This window comes from Harpia harpyja, chromosome 20 (genome assembly GCF_026419915.1).
Source record: "Harpia harpyja isolate bHarHar1 chromosome 20, bHarHar1 primary haplotype, whole genome shotgun sequence".
NCBI lineage: Eukaryota > Metazoa > Chordata > Aves > Accipitriformes > Accipitridae > Harpia > Harpia harpyja.
The window spans coordinates 7,007,647-7,033,712 of NC_068959.1; the positions used below are offsets into that span (position 1 = coordinate 7,007,647).

The window sequence follows — 26,066 nt, forward strand, 5'->3', positions numbered from 1 at the left end:
AGTGTCCCTGGGTCTCTGCCCCTCGCCCTGCCTGTCCCGGCCCGGGGAAGGGGGGGGGGGTGACAGCGGTGACAGGAGCGGTCTGGTGCTGACACCTGCTGGGGCCGCGGCACATCGCAGGGCGAGCTGGGGGGGGGGCCCGCTCCCGCACCCCAACGGGGGCACCCCCGGCGAGCAGCGGGACTGGGGTGTGCGGGGCAGGGACAGGGACCGTCGCAGCCCGTCCCCAGCCCCCCCCAAAGTACCAGCCTGCCTGCACGGGCGAAGCCCGGCAGCTGCCCCTGCGAGCCCCCCCAGACCCATCCTGGGCTCAGCTGGGGGGGGATCTGTGCCCCTGCAGCACCAGCTCCCCCCCCCCCCCCCCCAAACTCCTCTTGCCACCCGGTGGGCAAGGGTGACAGCTCGGCCCCCACCTCCCAGCCAGCCCCGGGCGGCTCCTGGGGTCTCCCAGAGCCCTGTCCCTGGGGAAAGGGCCAGGTTGGGGTGAGCCAGGTCTGGGGGTGACATCAAGCCCCGGGCTCTCCCGAAGCCCCGGTGACGCTGGTGGCCAGGGGCAGGCAGTGCCCAGGGTACCAGCATCCCGCAGGCAGGAGGAAGGCATCTGCTGCCCGCAGCCGCTGGCCAAGGCTTGATCCCAGCCTCGACGCTTTCGAGGACAGGAGCGTGGTGACAGAGGGACAAGGCGGTGGCAGACGGTCTGAGTCACTGCAGTGACGGAGAATCATCCGTTTCCATGCTCAGAAGTTAGTAGCTATTTATTGCACTTGAACACCAAGAATAAAACTGACACTCGCCCTCCCTCCCGCACCCACCCCGCTCCCGGTCCCCCCCGCCGCCCTCCCCAAATAGAACATCCGATTTGAGCAGTGATCATTCTGTTCATAGCCACAGGTTCCAAAAAAACAAAGGAAAAGGAAACAAAATCAATCCCTCCCCCCCATCAAGCTCCCGCTGAATCCAACACGGTCACACTGCTCGACAGTTCGAGTGCACTTACAAAAAGATAAGAGAAAGGCTTCAGCTGCAACTGTACGGACTGACAGACACGAGGGGACAGGCAGCTACCCCTCCCCGGGGCCTGATTTTTTGTTACGTGACAAAGCTTGGTATACTTTTAATTACAATATATTTTTTGTGATCATCTTAAATAAATATTTCCATAGAGATTTCCTGTAAGTATATATATTTTTTATATATATATAATATATAAGAGAGATCTCATTTTTTTCTTAAACCACTGTTAACATATTTTCCCTGCTTGTCCAAAAAAATGTTACAAAAGCCCTAAAACTGTGCAACAGTTAGAAAAAAGGGACAACAACCCAAAGAAGGAAGGAGCCGCTCGATACAGCCCCCTCCACCGCCCTCTCTCCCATTCCCTGTCAACCTGCAGGTGGCAAGGACATTCAGCCAAGGGGCAGGGAGCCGGTGGGTGGCCTTTGGGGGACGGATGGCAGAGGGGCCACCAGCCCCTCCTCTGATGTTCCCACAGCCTGTTCACGTCTGGATTTCCCTGTCTGGTACGGATGGGCTGGGGCCTGCACCTTTGGAAACAGGTAACGGCGAGGTCCCTACCCCGCCGGATGGTTGTTGCATCAAGAGAGTGGTGTACACCATGAGATGTGTCCTGCGATGGGGAAGAAGGGTTAGCCCGGCTCCTGAGATGATCAGAGGAGATAGTTATGGGATCTTCTGCTGACAGACACCTCTTGGTCCATGGGTCTATACGGCTGCCCTCTCAAACACAGCACTGCTGTTTGCTGGTCCTCCCCAGCAATCCTGCCATGGGCTGCAGAGCAGACCGTGAGCTCAAAGTGGGACCAGATGGCTGGTGCTACCTGCTCCAACCTCTGGAGCTCCATGCGGGCATAAACTCATGGAGGGCAAAGGGAGGGGAGGCAGGTTTGGAGTCAGACAGGGGTTCGGTGCCTGGCAGAGGGGGCATTTACTCGGGGTGGGGGGAAAAGACAGCTCTCCCAGCTGTGCCTGGCCGCGACGAGGAGCAGAGCACCCGCTCCTCTAGCAAAGAACAGAGGCCCAGGAATGGCATCTTCTTCTTCCAGAGCGGACGCACCAGCAAGACCTGAGAAATGATGATGTTGCAGCTGGACCCTGAAGGGAAAACAGGCGACTCCCAAGTCCACCCGTGGAGCTGGGAGTTCGAGACCACCACAGCAAGTGCTTCCACTCGGATATCCCCTGTGGTCTGCGAGAGGTGGAAGAGATGATCAGTTTGGAGGACTTTTGAGTTTGCTTTGACCCAGACAGCCAGACTACCAGGTGAGTCAGGCTCTGTCTGTACGAGAAAATGAAATGTGCCGCAGCCTGACCTCCAGCCTTGAGGCCAACGGGGACAGGAGGTCTGTGGTGGTAAACTCCATCCCAACAAGTTGGCCTTGTCCATATTGCTTATTAGGAACATGCCCTGGACCTTGTCATCCCCAGAACCACAGTGGGATTGTTGGGGCGATGACAGTTAGCTTATGCCAGGGACGGTGCCAACAGTTTAAAAGTACAGATGTAATGGCAGTATCCCTGGGTCTGTGAGCCAAAGAAGGTGGTGGCAGTTGATGATTATTTTTTCAGTTTTCCTGCAAGTTTAAGAGAAATCAGAAAATGTGAAGGAAGACAGAGACAGAAGCTGTTCACCATGGCTACTGAAAGAAAGGGTGGTTGTATATCAGTGCTTGCTCAGAGATGCTCTGGGGATACAGGAACCTGCTCTGGAGAAGCAGGGCGAGGTGGGGAAGAGAAACCAGGCAGAACAGACCCCTAAAGTGCAGGTGCTTAATGCTGCCAGTGTGGGCAGGTTGGGAAGTTGGGTCTTCCTTGGTCAGGCTTCAGCTTGACTGGAAGACTAGAAGGAGTTGAAAACCCAGACTCTGCTTCCCTTGGAAAGGATCGGGAGTATTTTAGGTGTTGCAAGGACCTCCAGCTGCCTCCAGAGGAACCTGTCCCTGGAGAGATGAAACCTCAAAGAGGAAAAACCACCTCCAGGAAGACACCTCAAGGCCTTCCTGGAAACCAAGATATTCCTCCCTAGCAGTGGCTGCCCAAAGTGGGCTCTCAGTGAAAGGAGATTGTATCTACCCCAGCATCTCATCCGTCATCCCCAGCAAACCCCACCGCACCCCCTGTCCCAGTCCTTTCTCCAGTAGCAGCTGCTGGAGCAGCTTCACCCTCACAGCCCACCCGAGGTCCACAGCTATCAGCAGCTCCAAAACCAGGCTGAAACGGCATCTGCCCCATAGCCCCAGTGCAGAACCCTGCCATGACCTCCTCCTTCCTCATCCATCTCATACCAATCCCCCAAAATACTCTTGACACCCAGAGAGCCTGGGCATCAAGATGTGGATAAGACACTCACTGTGGCTGGCTTCAGAGCCAGCTCTGGAGAGGGAGAGAGAGAGAGAACTGTGAAAGAGCTGAGTCCTTCCTTTAAAAATGAAAAAAACTTCAGCACTACGTAACTACAGGAAGAAAAACAGATCTGTAAAAACACCCAAACTCTACTTTAAAAGCTAATCCTCTCCTTGCATGGATTTCCCTGCTTCGGGGCCATCTCCTGCAAGCCAACGCAGCTCCACGGTCAAACAGCACAGGTCCACCAAGGGCATGGGGATGCACATTTGCTCCGTGGAGCACCTGTGTGATTTGCCCCCAAAAAGGCACCTCCTACACACATTGCCAGCAACCATCGCACTGCCGGCACAGCGGGACACACCGAAACACCTCTCAGGGCCTGTTCATGCCCCAGCAGTTTCGATTTCTTCCCCTCCATCCAGTGGGAAAATATTTTTGCAGTCTGCAAGGATACGGCTGCATTTCACACGGCAGCCATCCCTGCCTCGACAGAGAGCAAAGCATTCAAAACCACAGAAAAGGCAAAATACACGCTCAGAATTTACATGGAGAAAACATTTCCTTTTTTTTTTTTTTTATGTCCAAAACAAGCGTTTTTTTGTTCATTTCTTTGTTTTTCAACACACACACCGTCTAGAAAGTTAAACGCCATGCAGATGAAGAGAGTGCAGCTAGAAAGTCCCCCGGGGCAGCAGCGCTGCAGGAGTCTCACGTCAACGAGCAAAGAGGTTCCAGTCGGAAAAAAGAGAACAAGAAACAGAAGAATCGCCGGAAAAATACCCACTCTCGGACCTCTACCTGACGGCAAAGAGGCGAGACCAAAATTCCCCTTCCCAGCCATGTCTTCTGTCCTGAAAGCCATGTCCCGGTGGCTCCCCAAGAGCCACCGCCTGGGTTTGCCCTGCAGGAAGACCCGTGGGGTGCGGGAAGGTGCCCCGGGGAGGGGGCTTTCCCTGGAGGTGGGTGCCCCGGGGAGGTGGGTGCCTTCGCCAGCCCGGTGCTGTGGGACGGGATGGGATGAGCTGCCACGGCGTGGGGTGGGGGCTGGCAGCCGCAGGACCCCTGGCAGGAGCACCATGGCGGCGCAACCCCTCTCCAAATGTAAATGCAACAAATAACAGCAACCCCCGAAAATCCCCCCCCACCCTCCCTGCCCTAAACAGTTGAATGTTTCTAGTTATTACATAAAGATCCATTTCAGCAAATACTCAAAATCAAGTTACGAAATACACGGTAGGTTATTTTCTTTTCCCTATAAAAAGGCATGCGCTCAAAGTAGAAGACAGCTAAAGGCTTGTTTGTTTTCTTCAAAGCACGATCAGATTCTGCAGAGTTTTGTTACTTTATAAAGCTTGCATTCCTCGTCGTCGCTGGAAGGAGTCGCGTGGGCGATGGAGGTTTGCACCCTGAATCGGTGGCCAGCTCAGCCGTCCCAGTCCCAGCCTGGGAGCCGGGCACGGGGGAGCGCCGGGTGCTGCATGCGAGGGGCAGGGGTGGGTGCTCGGCAGGGCTGGGTGCTGGGCTAAAGGATCCTGGTTGGGTGGTGGGTGGGGAGGAGGGCACGGGGAGCGACGGTACCGCCACGGCACGGCTGGGAGAGCCCCGGCGCCCGGCTGTGCCGACGTGGTGCCAGGGAGCAGTCGCCTTTCTCCTCCTCTCTTCTCCCAGCTTCGCCAGTCCCTGCTCCAGAGGGAGAAGGGAGGAAGGAGGGAGAGCATCCCTCTCCGCACGGCAGCCAGGGCGCAAACCTACTCGCTCTCCTGGGCAGGAGCCAGCCTACGCTCCTGGGAAGGGAAAATAAACAGATAGCCTTTACTCACCCATCCGAACGCTGCCCTCCTCACCCGGGGGGGCGCGTGGAATACGGACTTTGCAAAAGGTTTAAATCGCGGTTCCCCGGCCGAGGCTGCCGGGAAGCGGGAGCTTGGGTCGGGAGCAGGCGGGAGCCACGGTGACAGATGGGGACCTCAATAGCAGCAAAGCAAAATCCACTGGTGCGCAGGGAGGGTGTGGCACAGGATGGCTCAAAACTGTCCCCCTGCCCTCCTCTTCCTCGGGGGGCTCCCAGCAGAGGTGGGGATGGAGGCGGATGATGAGTCCGAGCCCAGTTCAGGAGACATGCTAGGTAGTGGGGGGTCCCACCAACGCCATACAGCCGAGGGGGGAGGCGTTTACCCCGGCACGTGTCATCTCACCAGCCAGATGCTCGGGTTTAGGTTCATGGTTTCTGTTTTCATGGTTCATGCAGAGGAAGGGGGCCCAGCGCCACAGCCCCAGCAGGGTGGGGGGGTTCGATGGGATGCTTGCGCGGCGCCGGCAGGGCCATTGCATGTGTGCGGTGAGAAGCGAGGGGTTATTCCAGCGGGAACCAAGCAGCAGAGCCAACAGCCAAAGTCCCATAGGTGAAGATGTCGGAGGGGGGTCTCCCCTTGGTAGTCAGTCAGTGACAAACCCGACACGGGCAGGACCACGCTTCAGCTGCAAAACACACACCAGGAGGAGAGGGAGTTTGCTTCGACCACCCCTTTGGCAGAGCATCCCTCTCCCCATCGCCATCTCACAGCGGTCGGCCATCTCCTCCCCACCGCGGATCCTCGGGGTAGGATCCCACCCCCTCTACAGCCTCAACGCCGCAAGCAGCCCGCACCATCCCCTCCCTGCCCGCCCGTGCCCCGTCCCTGGAGCCTCACAGGGCTTACTGCGGTAGGACAGAGGGTGCGCCGGATCTGTGGAAGTGGACGATTTGCCATTTGCCATCCCGGCGGTGCCAGATGCGGGTCTCCTCGGACTGGGCGGTGCGGGGGATCCCTCCCGCGTCCACGTACTGTGTGATGCGGATGTAGGCGATGCAGGCGGACTCGTCTCCCATCAGGTGGATGTGGGGGTTCAGGATCGTCGTGTGCACGGGCTTGCTGTTCCGGGACCACACTGGAGAGGGGACAAGTACAAGTGGCTTTAGGCAGGGGAAGGAGTTTGGGTGGCTCTTGCCCAGGGCAGCAGCAAATGTGGGAAGGGGAGATGCTTGGGTTAGGCTCTCTGCTTGGAGGGGCTGAGTAAATGCTGCACGGGTGGGTTCAGGATGGGTCCACCCAGAAAGCAGCTAACCAAACAACTCCTCTGCATACAGCACGGCCCCGGTTGACCTAACAGGCTTGATTCACCTCCTGCTGGGATCTTCCAGATCAGCCAGAGATGCTCCCAAAGCCACCCTTACCCTCCTCTCTCCAGCAAGCTGATGGAGGTCAAGACACAGCCAGGCCCATGCGTGGTGGGAAGGGTCCCTCGGGAGGCAAGGGGGCTGCTTACGGTTTTCGAAGTAGAATCGGTGGAAATCCAGGCCTTCCACAAGGTTGCCCAGAGCCTCAGGCTCGAAGGCAGTCATCCCAGGGTCACACATCTTCCTGGGGAGGTGGGAAGGGGAGAGAAAAGGGAGAGGTTATCTCACTGTTTCTGGCATGAGAGCCTGCAAAACCCAAATGGCTCGTGCTCGGGATGACTCCCTCAGCCTGAGACCAAGGAGCCTCCGCACCAGCAAGTAATTCAAGCAGAAATCTGACCTCATCCCTGCACTCTGCATGAAGCCCACCTCACCTCGCCTCCAGCCCACTGACTACAGCCAGGACCCCAACAAGGCGGGGTGAATTCTCCATCAGTCACCATCTCCAATTAAACCTCCCAAAACACTGCCGTCTTCTTTGTAAGAAAGAAAAACAGCAGGGAAAAACTCATATTCTCTGCTCTGTATCAAAGTATCCCTGCTGCAATTCTCTGAGGCAGGGATGAAGACCTGCACTCGCTCAGACACGCTAATTAAATAGGCCTTGGACACAGAAGAAGTGTACTCTGAAAAGCATCAGCTCAGCGAGTAGAAAGCAGTTATGCTTCCAAGCAGCCTGTGGCAATCTGGATATAATGGATACCATGGATGCAATGTTCCTTCTTCCACCATAAATCACATTTACAGTTATTCATCTTTCTGCAAACCAGAAAATGGGCTCATCCATGATAATAAGACCAGAGAGATGTGGTCAGCTTAGTGTGAGAGAAGCAGCAGCCTTGGAAACTGATCTCCCTGCTTCTCTTGGATGGTCTCCATGCCCTACCACCAGCTCAACCCGGTCACCCTGCCCTGGGCAGCAGTAAAACCTCCCGGGCTGTGTTGTCACAGTGAGAGCACCCGCTCCGGGAGGCTGAGCCCCCACCTCAGCCCAAACCCGCGCTGGGCACACTCACGTGTAGGACTCAAAGTCGCCATTGCTTATTGCTTCGATCAGCTGCTCTGTGACTTTAATGATTTCTTGCTTCCGTACTGTTGGTTTAAAGAGAAAAAGAAAATAAAAGGAGAAAAAAAAACCAGAAGTGCTGGTGTTGCAATATCGGTGAGATATCTTTTTCTCATTAGAAACAGACCACAGGACATTGGGGGATGTTGGAAACTGTCCAGGGAAAAAGTAGGAGAGTGACTTGGGAGAGAGATGTGGGGAAGGGCTCTTCACCCCTGGAGAGGAAAGACCTCCAATGTCAGGGCAAAACCGAAAACCCCTGTATTTTCCTAAAGAGCAAAAAGGTTAATCACTGAGTCGTGAGCTGCCCTCGGCCCAAAAGTTGGCACAGACTGGTCATGGCTGCAAAGCCTTGCCAATCTGGAACCTTCTACCCTGTGAACTCACAGCAGGGGCCAGCCAGGGCAAGCTGGACCAAGGATGCTCCCACTTCCCTCCGAGATGGGAGGAGGACAGGTGGGCGATGTGGGCAGCCACCCCAGGAGACACAAGGAGGGACTCTGCGAAGGGCACAGCACCGTGCAGCTGCTGTCAGGGACCCTGGGCGCTGCCAGCTCATCTGGGAAGGGACTGGGCTGCGAGAGCTGGTTTGGCTCCCCAGGATGCAGGAGGAGCTGTCAGAGGTAACCCTGGGCTTATTAACGAGGCTCTGCTTCAAATGCAAATCAGCGTCATGCTTGACTTAATTTTTTTTTTTTTTTTGTATTATGGCTACTGAAAGGAGAGGGAGCACGTTCCTGAGAGTTGTTCAAAAAGGAGGAGAGGGATCCCCACCACTTCCCGAGCACCGCCTGCCTCCGCGTCCGCTCTCGGGGAGCTCTTCCCCAGGAGAACAAGTGTCCCATTAACTCTCATGTCAGGCCAAAGTCCATCTTGCTCTGTGCTGAGATTGCTTCGTCGAGAGACTTTACAAATTAGCACCAATAAATTATTCCCTGGGTTATTCTTAGAAAGCTGGCTCTGGCAGGCGGGCGGGAGGGAGGTAGGGATTTCCCCTGGAGGCTTTTCCCAAAGGGCCATTTATTTTGGAGGAGCGGGCAGCTGGGCGGCTATCCCTGCAGATTTCTGCCATAACCATGCCTGCTGTCAGGGAACATCCCTGGTTTTGGGAGCCCCCCCTCCTCACCAGCAGTGCCCCAGCTGCTCATGGCAGCGACCCAGCAGTGAAACCACCTAAGGAGTTAAAGCAACTTCTGAAGGGCCCTGAGGCATCTCTATGGTGGTGGGTTTCGCAGTAGCCAATATCTCATTGGGGTGGCCAGACTAAGGACCCCAGGGCACCCCTCCAGAACAGCCGTCCCGCCTCCCTGGGTGCCCCCGCCGGTACCTTTGGTGTCTTCATCCTCGATGGTGGTGTTGGTGCTCTCCGACGATTCCTGAGCAAAGAACAGAAAGGACAGATGGGACGGTGAGAGGGGTCTTCGCCCCACGCCAGACGGAGCTCGTGTGTTCGACAGCCCCCCGAGTCTGACCCCACAGCGCTCGACTGTGCCAACGGACAGAAACCAAGGAAAACGCCAGCAGGTCCAACCCGTCCTCAACCACAGCTCTAGGGCAGCACTGGCAGAGCCCTCCCTGACCTCCACTCCTTGTAGCCAAGGGCACAAGAGCTGGGCTGTGGAGGGTCTCGTAGGAACGGCGCTGCCTTTCCTACCGACACCTGTGGGGATAGAGACGGGGCAGGTCCGGGGGGGGTTTGGTGGGTTCCTAGGAGCATTGCCAGAGGGGCAGGGAGAGGGGCTGTGCGGGGGTGGAAGACACCATGTTGACTGTACGATAAAGAGAGAGATGTACAAATTCACAGCGAGGAGGAGCTGGGATGAGAAAGAGGGGACTGTGCAGGAGTGAGAGAGACCACACTGACCGCAGAGTAGGGAGAGAAATGTACAATAAAACAGAGTGCTTCCAAGACCCACATGGACCACCGAAGGCTGAGACACAGCTCTTTCAAGAAACAGCTGAGCACTACACAGATTTGGGGGGGAGGGGGGTACTGACCCCCCGTCTCTCTGCAGGAGCCCCATCAAGGCGACTCTGCTAGCGGAGCTAGAGCAATGGCTCTGCTAGCTCTTCCCAGCAGAGCCTTGCTTATGTATTACCCATAATACCCCGATGTAGGTTGGCAAGGTGTCCCATGACCATACAGTCCCCGCAGAGGCATGGAAGGTGTTTCTCCAAGGCTCCTTGGACCGATGCAGCCTGCAGACCTGAGTCAGGAGAACTGGGAGAAACGGCATGAGAACCCATCAGCAAGAACCAGGGCTGGCTTCCCACCAGCTGGTGGCCAGCAAGTGCCTGCACCAACCCTGTTAATGGGGTTTGTGGGTGATACGGCTTTGAGGATGTTCCCTCCAACCCCGCTGTCCCTTCTTCCCTACCCCGAGGCAACTTCCAAAAACGGGGGAAGCTGGAACATGTGGAGAGGCCCAGCAATATCGGCATTGAGGAAGACGAAGGACACTCACCATTAACTGAACGCTGGAACTGGACTTTCTTTTCTGGAAAAACAAGGAGAAGAGATGGAACAGGAAGAGACACAGAGTGAGAAAGGCAGAGAGCGGCATGTGAGAGGCAGCAGCTCCTGAGCCACCCTTCGTGGTCCTCGTGGAGGGGCAAACGAAAGGCGCGGGGGGGCAACCTGGTGCTTCTGTAGGGACATGCTGGTGGTGCTATGCCAGCTCCCTCCCCACCTTCCTGCTGGTACCTTTCTCTCCTGACCTGCCACAATCTCTGGCGTTGCTCATCCCAAGGACCTGACTAGTCCAAAAGAGAGTCCTCTAGGAGTCAATGACCACTCTGGTGGCTTTGTGACCAGGCCAGCAAGCTCACAGGAACAGGAGTGGGACGCTGAAAAGCTAAGGCAGCTCCACCATCTGTACAGCCCTGCGCCCGGTGTGAATGCCGTACTGATATTTACAGACTCTGGAGCTGTTCTGGGTGCATCTGCCCATGTTGCTGACTAGTATGAAGATGGTCAGTTAGCTTTGGACCTAGACCAGTTAGAAGCTGGCTGGTTTAAAGCCAGCATGGCTACTGCTACTTGACCCCACAAGGCAGGCACACGGTGTGGGAAGCTGTCCTGAGTGCAGCTCCAGTACTTTAAATCAGGACAAGTCTCCTCCAAAGAGAAGGCCTTACGCATGCACATATTATCTCCATCCTTGACCACTACCATCAGGCTTTAAGGCTTTTGGGTTGGATGACCCCATAGCCACATTTCTTTCTGCAATCCCAAACTACCTTCTGGACTCTCCTTCCTTGCTGTGCTCTGCTCCCCGCCTCCACCTTTAATCTAGCCAGGAGCCAGGGGGATGTGCACGCTGGCCTCATGCCCTTTCTCCACCTCCAGCTCCCAGGGGATGAATCACAGCGGGTGACAGGGAACACCAGTGTGCAGGAATCAGAAGCTGCCGTGCCAAATAACAAAGTGTTTTACCAACATATTTAACAAGGCACCAGTTCTGCCTGCCCCGCAGAGGGAAAAGCAGCACACACAGTGCAAATCTCTTGGAAAAGTCCATCGAGTGACCCATTAGGGAACGTGGGTGGGCTGCAGTGTAAAAACTGCTGATATCCATTCCCCCTCATTGCTCCTTTCACATCCTAACTGGCTCCCACCAGCGTCGTCACTGAGTTTTCCCCTCTGCTGGTGCAGCTCTCCCCTCCCTCGCTAGGTCCTATGTTAATCCTTGCCCCTCCTTCACCGAAACAACAGATGTCCTAAAGGGCAGAGTGAGCTGTGGTATTTCGGAAGGAACCTCATGGGAAACAGAGCCGCGAGAGTTGGGCTGTCTGCAGGAAGGGCTGACAGCTTCTGCTACCCAAGCACATGAGACGGGGCAGTAAACTGCAGAAATTTCAGACGCAACAGAATGCAACACAAAGCAGTGACCGCGTCAAGTCTGGACATACAGTAACAGGATGCAACACGGGGCAGTGAGCTCATTAATTTAGGACGGGACAGGATGCGACATGGGGCAGTGATTTCATTAGTTTACAATGTGACGAGATGTGACACTACACAGGGCAGTGAAGGTATCATAGCTGCTGGGACCAGGAGACCTCCCACAGTCCCCAGAGCAGGGCTCAAAGGGGATTTTTGGTCCCGTGAATGCTTTTAGTAGGGGAGGAACCTCCTCAGTAGGGTGAGTTTCAAGCCTTCTGAGCCTGGGCTAGCACCATCCTGGTGCTGGAGGGCTGTGCGGGCAGGCTGGAGGGCAGCACCAGCTACCTGCTGCCTACCTGCGTAGCTTTGGGCAGAGACAGCAGGGGTAGCTGCCTGGTCTCCTGGGGACTGTCAGTCCAGCAGGTTTCTCCAAACGGGACCCAACTCTTCTGACAATGAACCACACCGCGTGGCCTGACTTACAGCCCTGCCCTGAGCAGGCAGGACCATTCCCTTCCCACCTTCCCACCCGCCCAAAGCAGGTTTCCACGTTCCTGCCTCACTTTTCCAGCAAGATGGAAAGAGACGAATGCCATCCAGCGATGCCCTGGCACCTGCCACCAGCCCACAGTGGCCACTAAAGCTTTGCCCAGAGCACCCAGCCTCCCTGTGCCCCTGTGAGGAGGTTACACTGCAAGTTCCCCTACACTGAGCAGGGGATCGAGAGGTGGGAATGGTAACGCTGAAGGTGGCCAACACAAGCACCCTGTTGGGAATGAGCTCACCTCTACTTTGTCTTCCCCTCCTCTACCTTCCTGGCCATCTAGCCAGGCTGTCTTGCCTCCACTTGTTGGAAAGGGGGCAATAAAAAAGCAAACTCATTCTCCAGAGCTTGTGCACCCTCTTGAGCTGAGTGTTGGCTGGTAGACTGCACTCAGGGTGAAGCCTCACTCGCTGCTCCCCGCTCACCAGCGAAGGGCTGAGGACTAGGGATACAGACCAGCCTCTCTCATCCTGCTCTGAAACCAGACCCTCTTTGTTGAATTTCAGCAATGGGCCAGAAGGCTGCTTACCCAAACTGGCTATTTTGCTACAACAGCAAGTGCCCCTCTTCCCAGGATAATGTCCGCCCTGAAACCTATTTTGAAGACCAAGAGGGAGCATTCTTAGCAAGTTTGGCTGGCAAATGGTCTTCTACCACCACATCATCCCTGCAATGCTAGAGATGAAATTCAAGGCCGTCCCTTTCAGCTGGAAAATTAGATTCAGGACTGTGCCTGATGAAGCCCCTCCATCCTTCAATCTCTCCTTTTACAGCTTAAAAATGCATCTCCTGATTGCTCTCACTTGTGCTCCAGCAAGTCATGCCAAGTCAGCTCTACCTGTGGTGTCACTTCTCAGGTGACTCCCAGAAGCAGCTGGGACCTCAGAGCAGCAGAGGACAGGCCAGCAGTGGCTGGCAGATCGGTTGCTGTGAATCCTATGGGACCTGTCCCCTCTGTGCCAGCACTGTTGTCCAAAACTAGCAATCCTGTCCTGGAAGCCACGTGATATTCACGTGACACCACTGCCCATAGCAACGTTCTCTCATAGCAATGCAGGCCATCAGCTTCATGTTGCAGAATAACGCTGCATGGCCAGAATGGTCTTTTGTGGAGCTGAGCCCAGATTTGGAGGGTTGTGCATGGCCTCAAGCCTTGGAGGCTTGTCCCAGGCACTGGGTCTGGAAGGAGCAGGAGAAAAATAAGCCATCCCCAGACCTCTGGCTCCACTGCCCATTTGGACCGAGGAAGGAAGAAGCTCGCTGAGGGCTCTGCTCTTCCAAAACCCTGTGCCGCTCACAGCCCAACAGCTGAGTCCCTACGAACGGGCCAGAGGAAGAAGAGCAGCCATGCTGCAGTCAGGTCCCCAAAGCTCTGCCTGACACCTTGCGCCTTGCCCTGTGATGGGGGATGTGATCACCCCAGCTCTCCCCTGCTGAGCGACTGGTTGTATTCATGAAGGGAACAGGTAAGGAGAGAAAGACCCTTACATGGGCCATTCCTTCCTGCGGGAGTTTGACAGAGCTCGCTAACCACTGCTAACCACCACATCTCCATGTCATCAGAAGTTGCTCGGCAGCAGGATCTTGCTGCCTTCAGGAGGCACCTTGTCCTGGAGAAGAGCTGTAGCCCCACCTCGGAGAGTCCGGTGAACCCGAGGGCTCTGCAGCCCAAGAAACAAGGTCCTCCAAGCACCAGCTTCTTTTTAGAGCATCACCAAGCCATTTGCTCTGTCAAACATCACCGAGTTCATTTCCTCTGTCTGCACTGGGCACAGGGGGCCAGCATGGCTGCCGAGAGAGTTAAAGGCACCCATGTGCCCCCCAGCAGCACACTAGCCCTTGGGGATGGGACAGGAGCTGGGGGATGAGCCCAGCCCCACCGGCCACAGCGGGACGCATGCTGGTGCGAGCAGGAGATGCAGCCGTCCATCCTGCCGGACAGCTGCTGCCAGGCTGAAGCCATGGCTCTGGGCTGCAAAACTGCCTCCCCCTGTCCCCTCTCCTGGTCCAGCCTCTCCTCCTCGCTGGGGGCAGCAAGGGGCGAGCACGTTTTGCAGGCAACGAAACGGTAGCGAATTCCCCCCACGCGCCCCTCCAGCACCAGCCTGCTCCCCTCGCTCACCACCCTGCAAAGCCTCCTGTGCGCTGCCTGTCCTGGCAGGAGCCAAGCTGGTGGCACGGGGACGCGTCGGGACAGCCGGGCCAACAGCTGCCCTTTAAAGCGCAGCGTGTCGCGGGGACCGCCAGCACAGCACGGAGACCCCCACTGCCACCCCAGCGGCGGAGGGGCAGGCGGGAGAGGGCGGCAGGGAGGGGGCTTACCTTCACGCCGTCATTCTTCTTGTTGCCACCGCTTTTGCCTCCTGGAGAGAGGAGGAAGGAGGTTAGGAGAGCCAGGCAGGGCACCAAGACCAGGAGGCCGAGGATCAGCAGCATGGTGCCAGGCGGCAGAGCGGCAAGACCCCGCGGGACCGGCTGGTGGGTTTTGTCCTCTCTCCGGCAACCCCCGGTGCCACCCCCGGGAGCTCAGGGGCGACCTTGCCGGCACCGTCCCGTCCTGCCCCAGCAGCTCTCAGCCGGGGGCATGACCCGTCTCCTAAAGTCACGCCGAGTCCTCGGAGCGGCTCGGAGGGGGCCGGCGGGGCTGTCCGGCAGCAGGCAGGCTCCGGCCGGTGGGTGCTGGCGACCGAGGACGGCGCAGCGCGGTGGAATGGGCTGCCCGCCTGCCGCCCTCTAATTTTAGCCCCATGCTGCCGGGATCATGTGCTGCCGGCCCGCCGGCCCGACAGCTGCAGCCCACATTTTGACGATGATGAAAAGCAGACGCCTTCCCCAGCGCCCACCTACCGCTGCCGGTACTGCCCCAGCCCCCCGGGCTGTGCGAGCCACCCCAAAACCCTCTGCACCCCCGGACCGGGGTGGGATTGATGGGGCTCAGACCCACGCAGGACCCCATCACCCACCAGCCCCGCCGCGCTCCCGGGCAGGGGGGACCGGCGAGCCCCTGGGCTGTGCGTGGGACGGGCAGAGCTACGAGAGATGCTTTTGAATTTCCTGCCCTTTGATGCTTCGTGTCCGCCGCGTCTGCCGGCGCGGGGCCTGACACCGGATCCCCCCAGCTGTTGGACTCCTCCAGCCGCGCCGCACGCTGCCCACAAGTGCTAAATGTGTCAGCACGATCCCCCCACGACAAATGCAGATACCAACCCCGGCCACGGCCCTCTCCCCCGGCACCTGGCTGGGCCAGCAGCCCCCATCTCCCCCCTGCCCACCTGCTACACCTGACTCCTGGGGCGCCTCGGCGAAGCACCCCGAAACACCCATCTAACACCAAACGGCTGCCACCAGCCCGCTCAGCCGGCGTGCTGGGCTTGGCTGGCTTGTCCCACCACTGCAGCACCTCTGCCGGGGCCATCCCCGGCGCTGCGGAGGGCTGGAGGTGACGGTGAGCGGATGAGCTCTGCGGTCACCCGGCTCCTTTTTGGTTCTGTGCCTGGGAATCGCCGGGACCTGCTGATCCCTGCCTGTGAAATCCCAGCTGCAAGGCTTGCTCCGAGGCAGCAGGGTGTCCCCAGAGGGGACAGCTCTCCGCAAGGACATTGTGGCAGGAGAGCTTGTGGCTGCACCGAGACCTCTCCCAGTGCACAGGCTGGGCTGCTGGGCTCTGTCCCTGCTCCTCCGCCTCTGTGCAGCCCTCGGGATGTAGGGAGGCAGGAGAAGAGCGGGGGGGCCTGCAGGATTAGAGCCCTCCTGCCCAGGGAGACACTCGAGGGACCCTGCTGCCATACGGCTGCAGTGGCACCCAGGGACCTTTCCGACACTTTTCCGGCACAGAGGATGCTCTCCCTGAGCCACAAACATCTCCAGGAGGACACAAAGCCAGCTGCCTTGAGACCTGGCTGCCCCCAGCACCCGCATCCCCACCCCAGCACAAGCCAGATGATTGGGCGCATCTAAACCCCCAAAACCTAAACCTCTGGGAACTGCTGTGCCTCAGCCAGACACCTTTTCTCTTGCATCCCAAGCCAGCAAGGTGCCAGGTGACACCCAAAACAACCACCCAATGCCACGCATCCCCAAAGGCACGAGGCTGCAACCTCAGCCCCCCTGTGACACCCGAGGCAAAGCTGGCTCTCCATGGACCCTGCGGGTTTGCCCTGAGCACCCTGTAAGACAAGGAGATGAGCCCCGGAGACGGCACCTACCGGAGAAGTTCCTGGTGGCCAGCATGGTGGTGAGGATGGCTCCCTGAAAGACACAGAAGGCAGAAGGAAAAGGCGTGCTGGGCCCCGGCCCCCCACACCCCTGCTGCTCCCCCCAGCCCTGGGGGAGGAAAGTCCTGCTTGTCACCTGTCCCCCAGCCACCTCGCTGGAAGGAAACTGGCCCACGGGCTGATATTCCCCTCCTGCCATCAAAAGCAGCCCTCGGTACCCGACTCTGTATCCCCAGCGCCAGGGCGTTGGGTTGCATCGTCCAAAACTGCCTTCTCTCCAAGATTAAAGGGATATTAAATATCCCCCGGGTGCATTTCGGTCTCGTTCCACCCTGCCCTAGATGTAGCATGACTCCACTGACCGGAGCCAGCAGCTGGCGGCAAGGGGAGCCACCGGGAGCGGAACCGGATTTAATTGCAATTAAAGCCGTGCCAGCTAAGAGCAGCGGGGTAGGGATTTTTCATGGGAGCCACGCAAAGATCACCACCACAAAATAACATTCATAAAGATGCTTCCCCTTTTCCAGCTGACTCTACTAACTAGTTGTTCAGTGTATAATGAGATTACTTTGGACTAATTGCTTACAGTAATGGATTACTATTTTGAAGTGTATACCTGAACTAATTTGATTACTTGTCTAGCTGAAAAGTAATAATAGTTTATAGCCAGTTTCTTTTCTTGATAATCTTGTTAGTAGCCTGCAGCTGTACTGCTCTGTGCCACATCGCATTCAGGCCTGGAGCGCTGATGGCTCTGACGGTGGCACAGATCAGCGCTGTCCCATTCTGTGTCTCCGGCTCTGGAGGAGGCATTGCAATTTCCAGAGCCCATTCCCAGTGCCGTGCTGCCTGTTGAGGCTGAGCAGCAGCCGGGAGGTGGGTGCTTCAGGGAGGTTCTCCAGCTTGACAGTGAAGCCTGGGAAGATGGTGATTCCAGAGGGGGTCCAGGCTGCGGCACGCAGCAGCATCCGAGAAGGGAAAGCCTGTGGGGCTGCTGGTGTGGGTGAGCCTGAGCTTTTTGCCTGTCTATGGATCACTTTGTTTCCTTGGCTGCAAAGTGGCTTGGTCATTAGGCAAAGGGGTCTCACTGTGCCTCTCGGATCCATGTCCTGCCCCAAGGAGGAGCTTTGTCGACACTGACTCCAGTGGGAAAGTCCTCACCCCAGTGTCCAGGGCAGCTGTGTCACTCGCTGCTTTCCTTCACCATGGCTTTCCTCTAATCACTTGGGAGCCCCAGCCAGATGCAGCCTCCACCCCACTCGGTCTCTCTTCCCTTCTTCACAATGGGGATCCCCAAATGTCCATCACCCCCACACCGCTGACCCAGACCCACCACCCTGTCCTTTCCCACACGAGGAACAAACCCACCAATGACCTGATCACGCATTTTGCAGTCAGCTTGGAGAGTACGAGAGTTACCTTCAGCTTCCTCCGGGCATTGAACTTCTTCAGACAGTCCACCGTCTCCTGCCTGTGCATGCATGATGCCACGGTGGCACGGTGCTGGGAGGAGAGAGACCCAGCTCAGAGCAGGCGCCGAGGGGGCAGGGGCTCCCCCAGCCCCGCTCTCACACGCAGGCACACATGTGCGGTCTCCTGCGGCCGAGGCACGGGCCAGAGCTGCCTGCAGCAGCAGCAGCAGCAAATAAAACTTTAATAGGCAGCGGGAGATCGCAGCTCTGGAGTCAGCAGGATCTGCTCTGGTAGTGGGGGGGGGTTGCGGGGAGAGCTGGCTGCCCCCTGAGTTAACCCCTCGGCTGACCAGCCACATTTAGCAGTGTGCTCAGGGTTTGCACGTGGTATGGGGTCCCAGGGTTAAGCCTCTGGACTCCTCCTGCCTTTAGGAGCTGATTCAGAGTGAGAACCGGCAGCTGGAGCAGCGGGGTGTGGCGAGGGTGGCGGGGGGGATTGCTGCTGGAGTGTATGGATGGATAAACATGAGCCTGCTCCCACCACCCCTGAGGAAAGGCCCCCCCCAGCGCAGCGTGACACCAAGAAACCAGCCTGTCCCCACCAGGACTGGGGACATGTGTCCCTCCCATCACCAGCTCCCCTAGGACATGCTGTTTGCCTTCACACTCTGGGCTTTTCTCTGCTGTAAAGCCTCAGGGAAAAAAAGGCTGCTCTGAGAGCACTGGGAAGAACCACGCCAGGAAACCGTCTTCCCAAGATGGAGAAAAGAGCCGGACAGCAAGGTTGATAACACATGCTCCCCAGTGAGATGTTCCCCCCTTGCGAACCCCCACATCTCTAGACCTTCAACCCCAACTGGTGAGTGCCACCAAACTCACCGATATCCAGGGGTGCTTCAGAGCCTCTGCTGCCGTGATGCGCTTGGACGGGTTTATGGTCAACATCTTGTTGATGAGATCTTTCGCTTCAGGAGTGACTGTGTCCCACTCAGGGGAGGGGAACTGCCAAAGCAAAGGGACCAGGGTGAGAGACTGCAGGGAGAGACAGAAGGAGCAGAAGCCCCTTTGCAATTGGGGTGGTTCTCCTGCAACCCTTTGCTCCTGCCCATGGGACAGGGACAGACATACTACTGGAGAGACAGTAGCAACTGGAAAGAGCTGCCAGCTGGAAAACTGGAGAGCAGGAATGGAGGGAGAAAGGTGGAAGGCCCAGGACAAGACCTATCTGTCCTGCAAAGTGGACCTGAAACGTGCCAGCGTGTGCACCTGGGCATGGCCGCTTGGCCAACCCTCTGTGACCAGAGCAAAGAAACTTGCTCCTGTCTGTCTGAATTTGTCCTGGTTGCCCTTCTGGAGCAGCAGACTGCAAGGCAGGGACAGCAGGAGAGAGGGGAGACCATGAAAGGGGGGAGTAAGACAAACCCACTCACATCATAAGCCCCAGCCTTGATCTGCTGGTAGAGTCGGTGCTGGTCTTCATCCCAAAAGGGTGGGTACCCAACCAGCAGGATGTAGAGGATGACGCCTGCCCAGGAGAGGAGAAGTGGGATCAGTGGGTGAGAGTTCATTGCTGGAGGTATGAGCAGACCCAACCTGGAGACTGGCCGAACTCAAGCAGAGAAACTGAGAAATTAGGGAAACAGGAGGATTTGCTCCCTGATTAAAAAGCAAAGGGCTCGTTGGTGGGTCCAGCTCCGTGCTGATGTGCTCAGCGGCTGGGGAGATACATGGCTCTGGCAGCCACCATGCACAGCCTCAAGCCAGGTGCCCCATCGTGGCATCATGCCTCCTCCCCATCATGGGTGGAAGAAGGCTCCCCCTATGGCTGCAGCTGTGTGGAGGCATTGCCTGACTCCACCAGCACCGCGGGGCAAAAGAGTCGGCATCTCCCCCGCTTGGGGGATTTGGGTGCATAGCAAGGGGGCTGATCCTTCAGAGAAGGGTGCCACTGGACTGGGAAAGGGTGCTGCTCTTGGGACAGCCCAAGGTAATGTGCCACCTCTTGGCTAAATCCTCCAACCCGACCTCCCTGAGACATGTCTAGCAATGGCCACTCAGGATGGATGAACAGCCTCCCTTATCCCACGCAACCCAGCCCAGGCGCTCCTGGCATTTCAGCCCCAGTCTGACTTACCGCAAGCCCACAGGTCCACGGCTTTGCCATAGGGATCCTTCCGGAGCACCTCGGGGGAGAGGTATCCCGGGGTGCCAGCAAAACCTGGGACAGACAGCCCGTCACGCACCGCCGGCAGGCAGCCCCCATCCCCACACAGCTCACCAGCAGTGCCTGGTGCCCGGTCGAGCCGAGAGCCCTGGCACATGCCGAGCCAGCGGGACAGGCACCCTCCCTCCAGAAACCTCTGTGACTCCCGAGAGCAGAGCAAACCGCGGCTTTCTGCCAGTGGCACCCCAGGATGGTGCAGAAGGCTGGAGTGCTCTGACGTGCACCTCCAGCACTTGGAGGAGGCTTTCCTCCTCCGGGGTCTGCCCCTGTTGCCGGCTTGTCCAGCTCAGCAGGACATCTTGGTGACTCACCGAGTCCCTGTGGAGCTGTTTGCCTGTGCCCTGGATCAATACTGGGTTATTTCCAGGGGCACAGCTGGAGCCATCAACCCCCTCATCCACTGTGCCTGCTAGGCTGGTGCTGCCGGGATGCTCCCATAACCTGGGGTTCAGGTCCTGGGGATGTGTGTCCCTCCTGGAGCCCCCCCTGACCAAACACACCAATGAGGGCTGGAGGATGCCCCAACTCGGGCCAGTCCTACTCACCAAACCACGCTTGCTGGTCCCCCTCCACCTCGATGGCAAGGCCGAAGTCAGCCAGCTTGACAGCGGCACCCTTCAGCTTGGATGCCAGCAGCAGGTTTTCAGGCTGCAGGAGGAGACAGGGGTTGGAGAGGAGCAAAAGCCCCGCGGGGGCTTTGTTGTTGCGGGGTGGTGGGGACTTCCCAGCACAGCACAGAGGAAGGTCAGGGCTCTGGATGTGTTCCCTAGCTGCTTTGTCCTGCCATGTGTCCCGGTGTCCCCGGATCCTTAGAGGACCATGGACTACAAGGACCTCCCTACCCCTTCTCCCTTGTGTTGTTTCACCCCAGAGCTAGTCTTTGCTCTGTGGCTTTCCAGAAGCCCTACATGGTGTTCCTCCCCGCTGTTTCAGCTGCCCTGGAGGACGCTGGGCATTGCTCCACAGGGTTTTACATCACAGATGGGGTCCCCACAACCTTTCACAGGCACTTCCCCTGCAGCTCCTACCTTCAGATCCCGGTGGACTACCCCCATCTGGTGGCAGTGCAGGACGGCCTCCAGGATCTGCTGGATGCAGTGGCTGTGGGAGAGAGGAGAAAGCTCACAGGAGTGGCCAGCGAGGCAGAGTTTCCTTAGACACTTCTACTCGGCTGCATCTCACCCCCTCCATCCCTCTCCCCAGCATGCTTCCCACCAGCAGCCCTGCAGCACAGCTCAGTGTCCCCCTCCACCGAAAGCCACACACCCGTGGAGAGCAGTTGTAACCCAGTAAGATCCCACCAGAGCTGCTGGACACCCAGTTGCAGCGAGCAGGAGCATGGGGGCTACGGCTGAGCCCATGGGGTCCACATAGAAGCAACATGGGGGGGAGCTGGAGACCAGCAGCAGAGTCACGATGCCAGCCTAGATATGGTTTCCAAACCCAGGCAGAGAAGATGTCCTCCTCAGACTTAGACCTAGCCTTTGCTTCGGCCCCATTTCCCTGGCCACTAATGCGGGTGGCTCTTGCTGCATTTGTTCGCTTTGTATCTAGTTCATTAAACTCCAGCTCTGCTGCATGCATGAGAAAGGAAGGGAAAAAGACCGAGGCAATGATCTTTTCTGCTCCAAAACAGCTGTGTGCAAGGCAGAAGGTGTTTATTTACATGTATTTTGTTTTATTTGTATGACACTAGTAAGTGGATGGGTTGTAAGTGGATTCAGTGCGGGCAACCCATTAAATGAGATTGTTTCTGCCTAGAAATAAGGGATATTTCCATACAGACAGAGGTAGCGTCATGCTTACCACCCCCTTGGACGTTTGTACGGGCTATGCTTATCCTGGGGGCAAAGCCAAGAGGCACAGTGTTATCTGGAGACTGGAGAGGGCTAAATCATGTCCCCTCAAAAAAATAAGGCTAATGCTGTTCCCTGGATGAGCTGCAAGGACCAAAGGTGTAGCTGAAATGCTACCCAGCCCCCTGCCTCTGCAGCAGGGTACCTGGAAAGTGCCAGTGGGAGCGTGGGAGGGAGCGGAGCTCCAGCACATCCTCCCACCCAGCCTGTCTTGACTGCTCCTCCTTAGTGCTTTCAAGTGGTAAATGCCAGAGAAACGCTTGCAAATTACTTTAATGCAGCTGCAAGGGGAAAGGGTGAGGACTGCTGGGAGTCTGTGCTATCCCTCTCCCAGCTGGGGCACCAGCCTGATGCTGGGCTTCCTCCCTGCCAGCCTGGGGAGCCCCGCTGTCCCCCAACTGGGGAGCCCCAATCCTGATGCCTTGCTCCTTTACAGGGAGGTCAGATGTGGGCTATGCTATCAGCCCCAGGGAAGGAGGATGCTGCGAGCGATGGCTGGCAGCTGCCTGGTTCGAGGCAGGGACCAGCCCTCTGGTAACACACACACTTCTTGGCACAGGAGCCGAGTGAGTTAAAAAGAGGTGTTTGGGTTTTTTTTTTGCGCTACACATCTGTTTTATGAGTACGCGCTGCAGAGCGGCTGTAAAACACCTCCCAGCACGGAAGGAGCTTATGCTGCAGAAAGCCAGATGCGTAGGACCCTGAGAGAGAGCAGCTCACGGGAGAAGGGGACAACTGCTGTCCCCTCCACAGCCCGGCGTGTGTCCGTGCTCACCTGGCATCTGCTTCGCTGTAGTACTCCCTGGCCACAATGTCCTCAAACAGCTCCCCACCGGTGACCCTGCAAGAAAACGGGGGGAGTCACGCTTGGCCATCTCAGCACAGCACGCAAGGGAGCTGGATTGATTTATAGCATGCTCAGCCCTGGCAAACCCCCCCAAAATGCCTCTCCACCATGCATGGGGGGGGAGCATTGGGGGTGCAGGGCAAAGACCTGCCCTCTGCCCAGTTTGAGGGACCCAAGCTTGGTTCAAACCCAGCCTGCGGGAAGGGCTCGTGTGATGTGGAGGATGGGGAAAGCCTGGGGGGGGCTGCGGGGGTGCAGGGCGCACTGCCACAGGGTGGAAGCATGCAGCTGCCGGTGGATTAAGAGATGCATTTAACCATTACTCACAGGTCAAATATCAGGTAGTGGTGGCCCTCTTCGGAGATGCTGTCATGGAGCCTCACTACGGCAGAGACAGAAGGGTTACGGGTATGCCTGGCTCCCACCCCGCTCCCCAGGAATGCCTTTGCTCCGCTTTGGGCACAAGCAGGAGCTGGGGAAGGGCAGAATGGGACTATTCCTCCTCCCTCCTCCTCTTGCTATTGCCGCTGGCTGGGTGGGGGGGATCCCCACTCAACAGGGGACCCCAGCCGTGGCCCCAGCCTTGGGCAGTGGTGCAAGGCTCAAAGGTCACATCCAAATCAGGGACTGCCTGGGGCCGGTGCCTGGCCGAGGTCCCGGGCAGCTGCTGGTCTATCTTGGGTGCTGGGCAGGCTGCAGGCACGGGTGCCCCCAGCCCAGCCCTTTGCTCCATCAGGAGAGGTGCCCAGGCGCAGGGAGAGCTCAGCCAGGGTGCTGGGCTGCCAGCCCTGGCACCAACGGGGCTTTTTTTATTTTCTGCTCATGACCTTCCTTTTCTCCTTGGGAGGTCTCAGGTCAGGGATATCCAGGAATCACCACGGGATGGGTTTCCTTCGGAGGAAGCGGTCTCCCCATCTCCTCCCGCAGGGCTGGCATCTCGCCCCGCTCATCACACCGAGGGGCATCCTCTGCCCTTGGACACGTCTTGCCAGGTACAGCTGGGTGCAAACCTGCCATCCTGCAGCTGCGTTCTGGTTATTCAGGCTTAGATCCCTGCTCACAGCTTAGCAGGCAGATGTGCAGTGAGGGGACAGGCACAGAAACAGGTAGGATGTATAAAGACCGCTCCAGCATCCTCTGGCCCCCACATCACATTTTATTCTGGTTTCCCTGAGGCTGTAAATATTTCACCCTTTCTCTTTGCTCACCTGGTTTCAGCCTGATACAACTTTCAATATCTTTGAGATCTTTGGAGTCCAGGGAGGAAAAGGAAACGTTCAGGTGAGTGATTTTGTGGGGCGAGGAGCACAAATTCCATTTTACCGCAGCTAAATCAGCTGAGCCCTGCGTGGAAACATCCTCCAGACTCAAGTCTGAGCCGGGGGAGATAACAAGCCCCAACATCGAGTGCAGACACTGTGCTGCATCGCTCTTTTCTCCCAGGCCAGCAAACGTCGCTTTGCTGATCCTACCCCTCCCTCCAAGCTCAGTGCGCAGATCCAGCCGCTGCTAAGAGCAAGCTGCCAGCGGCATCACCTCACCCTGCAGGGGCAGAGGAGGTGTGCTGAGCCAGTCGGCATCTTTCCTCTTGGTCTTGTCTATTGACACAATTTTCTCATCTTATTTCCTTGGCCATCCTTCCTCACTGCCAGTCTCCACAGACGTCCCCTGCTTTCCAACACCACTATCTGCTCCCTGTTTTTCTCCGACATAATCCCAGCTTTTCTGCCTTCCTCTGCTGGAAGAAACACATTTCCTCCCATTTCATCTTGCCCGAGAGGGATTGGGGATATTGTGCCTGGGATCCTGCAGAAGCCAAAGTGTTCAAAGGGGGATTAGGCGAGTTCAGTGTGGATAGGGCCAGCGTAACTACAAGCAGATGGTCCGGATACAACCCCTGCTTGAGGAAGTCCCAATGCCCGTGGCTGCCAGGAGCCAAGAAGGTATAAGAAGGAGCAGCTGCTCTAAATATAGCCTCATCCTACAAGTATCTGTTACTGACCATAGTCAGAAAGAGCTGCGACAGCCAAACCACTCCAGCTCAGTGCCGAGAGCCAAGGCAGGAGCAGGACACAGCTTTGGGACCAGGGGGTCAGAAGACTATGGGTACCAGGAGTTAAAACTCCAGGGCTCGGCGTAGCTGAAGTTTCCCCGATAAAGCAAGGCTTCCGTGCAAGGACACGCAGCTTTGGGAAATGGCAGCTCTCCCTAATACATCGCCTGGTGTGTAGATGTGCTGTGGGGTCCTGGGGGCCTGGACCTGCCCTCGACCACCCACGCATGGCTTTCTATGCAAGGCTTTCCAGCAGGCACAGTGCAAAGCACAGGTTGGTTCCTCCAGGATCACAGCCGCAGCATGGCATTCCCATGGGAGACGGAGGGACCCACCTCGCTGCAGGAAACGAGTGAGGGGCCAGCAAAGCCCCTTGGCAGCTGGGGTGATTCTCCCAGGGAGGGATCGAGAGGGGGTTTTCTGCCTTGCCTGCCCCATGCCCCTGGCAGCCGTGGCTCCTCTTGTTAGGGCTGGTCTGCAGCTCGTTCCAGCTCCTGGGTGGGTAATTAGCTGGCTTGTGCTGCATGGAAGGGAAGCTGTGAGCCCAAGTTTCCAGGCAGCAGGAGCAGTGGGGGGCTGAGAGTGTGGGGTGGGGAGGGTGGAGAAGAGCCTCCTGGGTATAAATAGCAGCAGATTGGGCTTGTTAGGATCTCATGCCGTTAACCCCTTCCAGCCTGGTGCAGCAGGGTTGCTCGAAGCCTGCTATCTCTGCAGGTCACAGCCAAACAGCGAGGTGTGGTGTAGGGATGGGGGAGAAGGCACAGGGGGGCTGAACTGCAGGACAAGCTGTTTCTGTCCCCTGAGACCCTACCAGCCCAACAGGCAGGTGATGGAGAGGGAAGGGAGGAAGACAGCAGTAGGTAAAAGCTGGGGCCAGGCAGGGAGCTCTGGCTGCATGGCCCAGCTACCATCCTGCAAATCCTCCTGGAGTGGGTTCCTCTATTTTTAGTATTTCTTGCTATTCACGCACTTTGCAGCGTGTTTCCTCCAGATCTCAGCAATCCCCATGTGTATTTTGCTGCAGAGGAAAGGCCCCAGCTGCTGCTCTGACTGGGGGAAGCTGGACTCCCCGCCGGGACCCCAGCAGGGCAGCTCCTGTGCGGGGCATGGGTCCTGCCGGAGCAGAGGCAGGGGGAAGGACGATGGCCAGATCCTGCAGGGTCCGGTGCCCCGGCAATGCAGGGGAGACCTGCCACGCCACTGTGTGCCTGAGTCAGATGGAAGCTGAGAGGCTTTTTATCTGAACTGAAATATTTATGGGGTGGGAGCCATGTGGCTGGTCCCAATGGCACCGGGTCTGGCTCCCTGGATCTGCTGCAGCGGTTCCTGGGAAGGGATGGATCCCAGGCCACCGGGAGCAGCGAGGGGGCCAGGGAGGAGCCCA

The 26,066-nt window shown here is 57.5% G+C and overlaps 1 protein-coding gene across 3 annotated transcripts in view; it reads right to left on the reverse strand.

Moving 5' to 3' along the window:
• Positions 1 to 3,903: 3,903 nt before the first annotated feature.
• The window catches only part of CAMK2A (calcium/calmodulin dependent protein kinase II alpha), a 33,820-nt gene continuing 11,657 nt past the window's right edge, over positions 3,904 to 26,066 (reverse strand). The window contains exons 4-19 of one of the 3 annotated variants that reach the window (XM_052816650.1): positions 22,957 to 23,011; positions 22,558 to 22,623; positions 20,955 to 21,027; positions 20,472 to 20,574; positions 19,837 to 19,920; positions 19,133 to 19,227; positions 18,582 to 18,704; positions 17,710 to 17,793; positions 16,282 to 16,324; positions 14,399 to 14,439; positions 10,112 to 10,144; positions 8,974 to 9,022; positions 7,597 to 7,672; positions 6,670 to 6,764; positions 6,063 to 6,291; positions 3,904 to 5,841 (exon numbers count right to left, since the gene is read on the reverse strand). In XM_052816650.1, the coding sequence (XP_052672610.1) occupies positions 5,838 to 5,841; positions 6,063 to 6,291; positions 6,670 to 6,764; positions 7,597 to 7,672; positions 8,974 to 9,022; positions 10,112 to 10,144; positions 14,399 to 14,439; positions 16,282 to 16,324; positions 17,710 to 17,793; positions 18,582 to 18,704; positions 19,133 to 19,227; positions 19,837 to 19,920; positions 20,472 to 20,574; positions 20,955 to 21,027; positions 22,558 to 22,623; positions 22,957 to 23,011 (1,253 nt within the window). In that variant the 3' untranslated portion in view covers positions 3,904 to 5,837. Of the gene's footprint in view, positions 5,842 to 6,053; positions 6,292 to 6,669; positions 6,765 to 7,596; positions 7,673 to 8,973; positions 9,023 to 10,111; positions 10,145 to 14,398; positions 14,440 to 16,281; positions 16,325 to 17,709; positions 17,794 to 18,581; positions 18,705 to 19,132; positions 19,228 to 19,836; positions 19,921 to 20,471; positions 20,575 to 20,954; positions 21,028 to 22,557; positions 22,624 to 22,956; positions 23,012 to 26,066 lie in introns of all 3 variants that reach the window. The other 2 variants (XM_052816649.1, XM_052816651.1) reach the window with 2 other exon arrangements.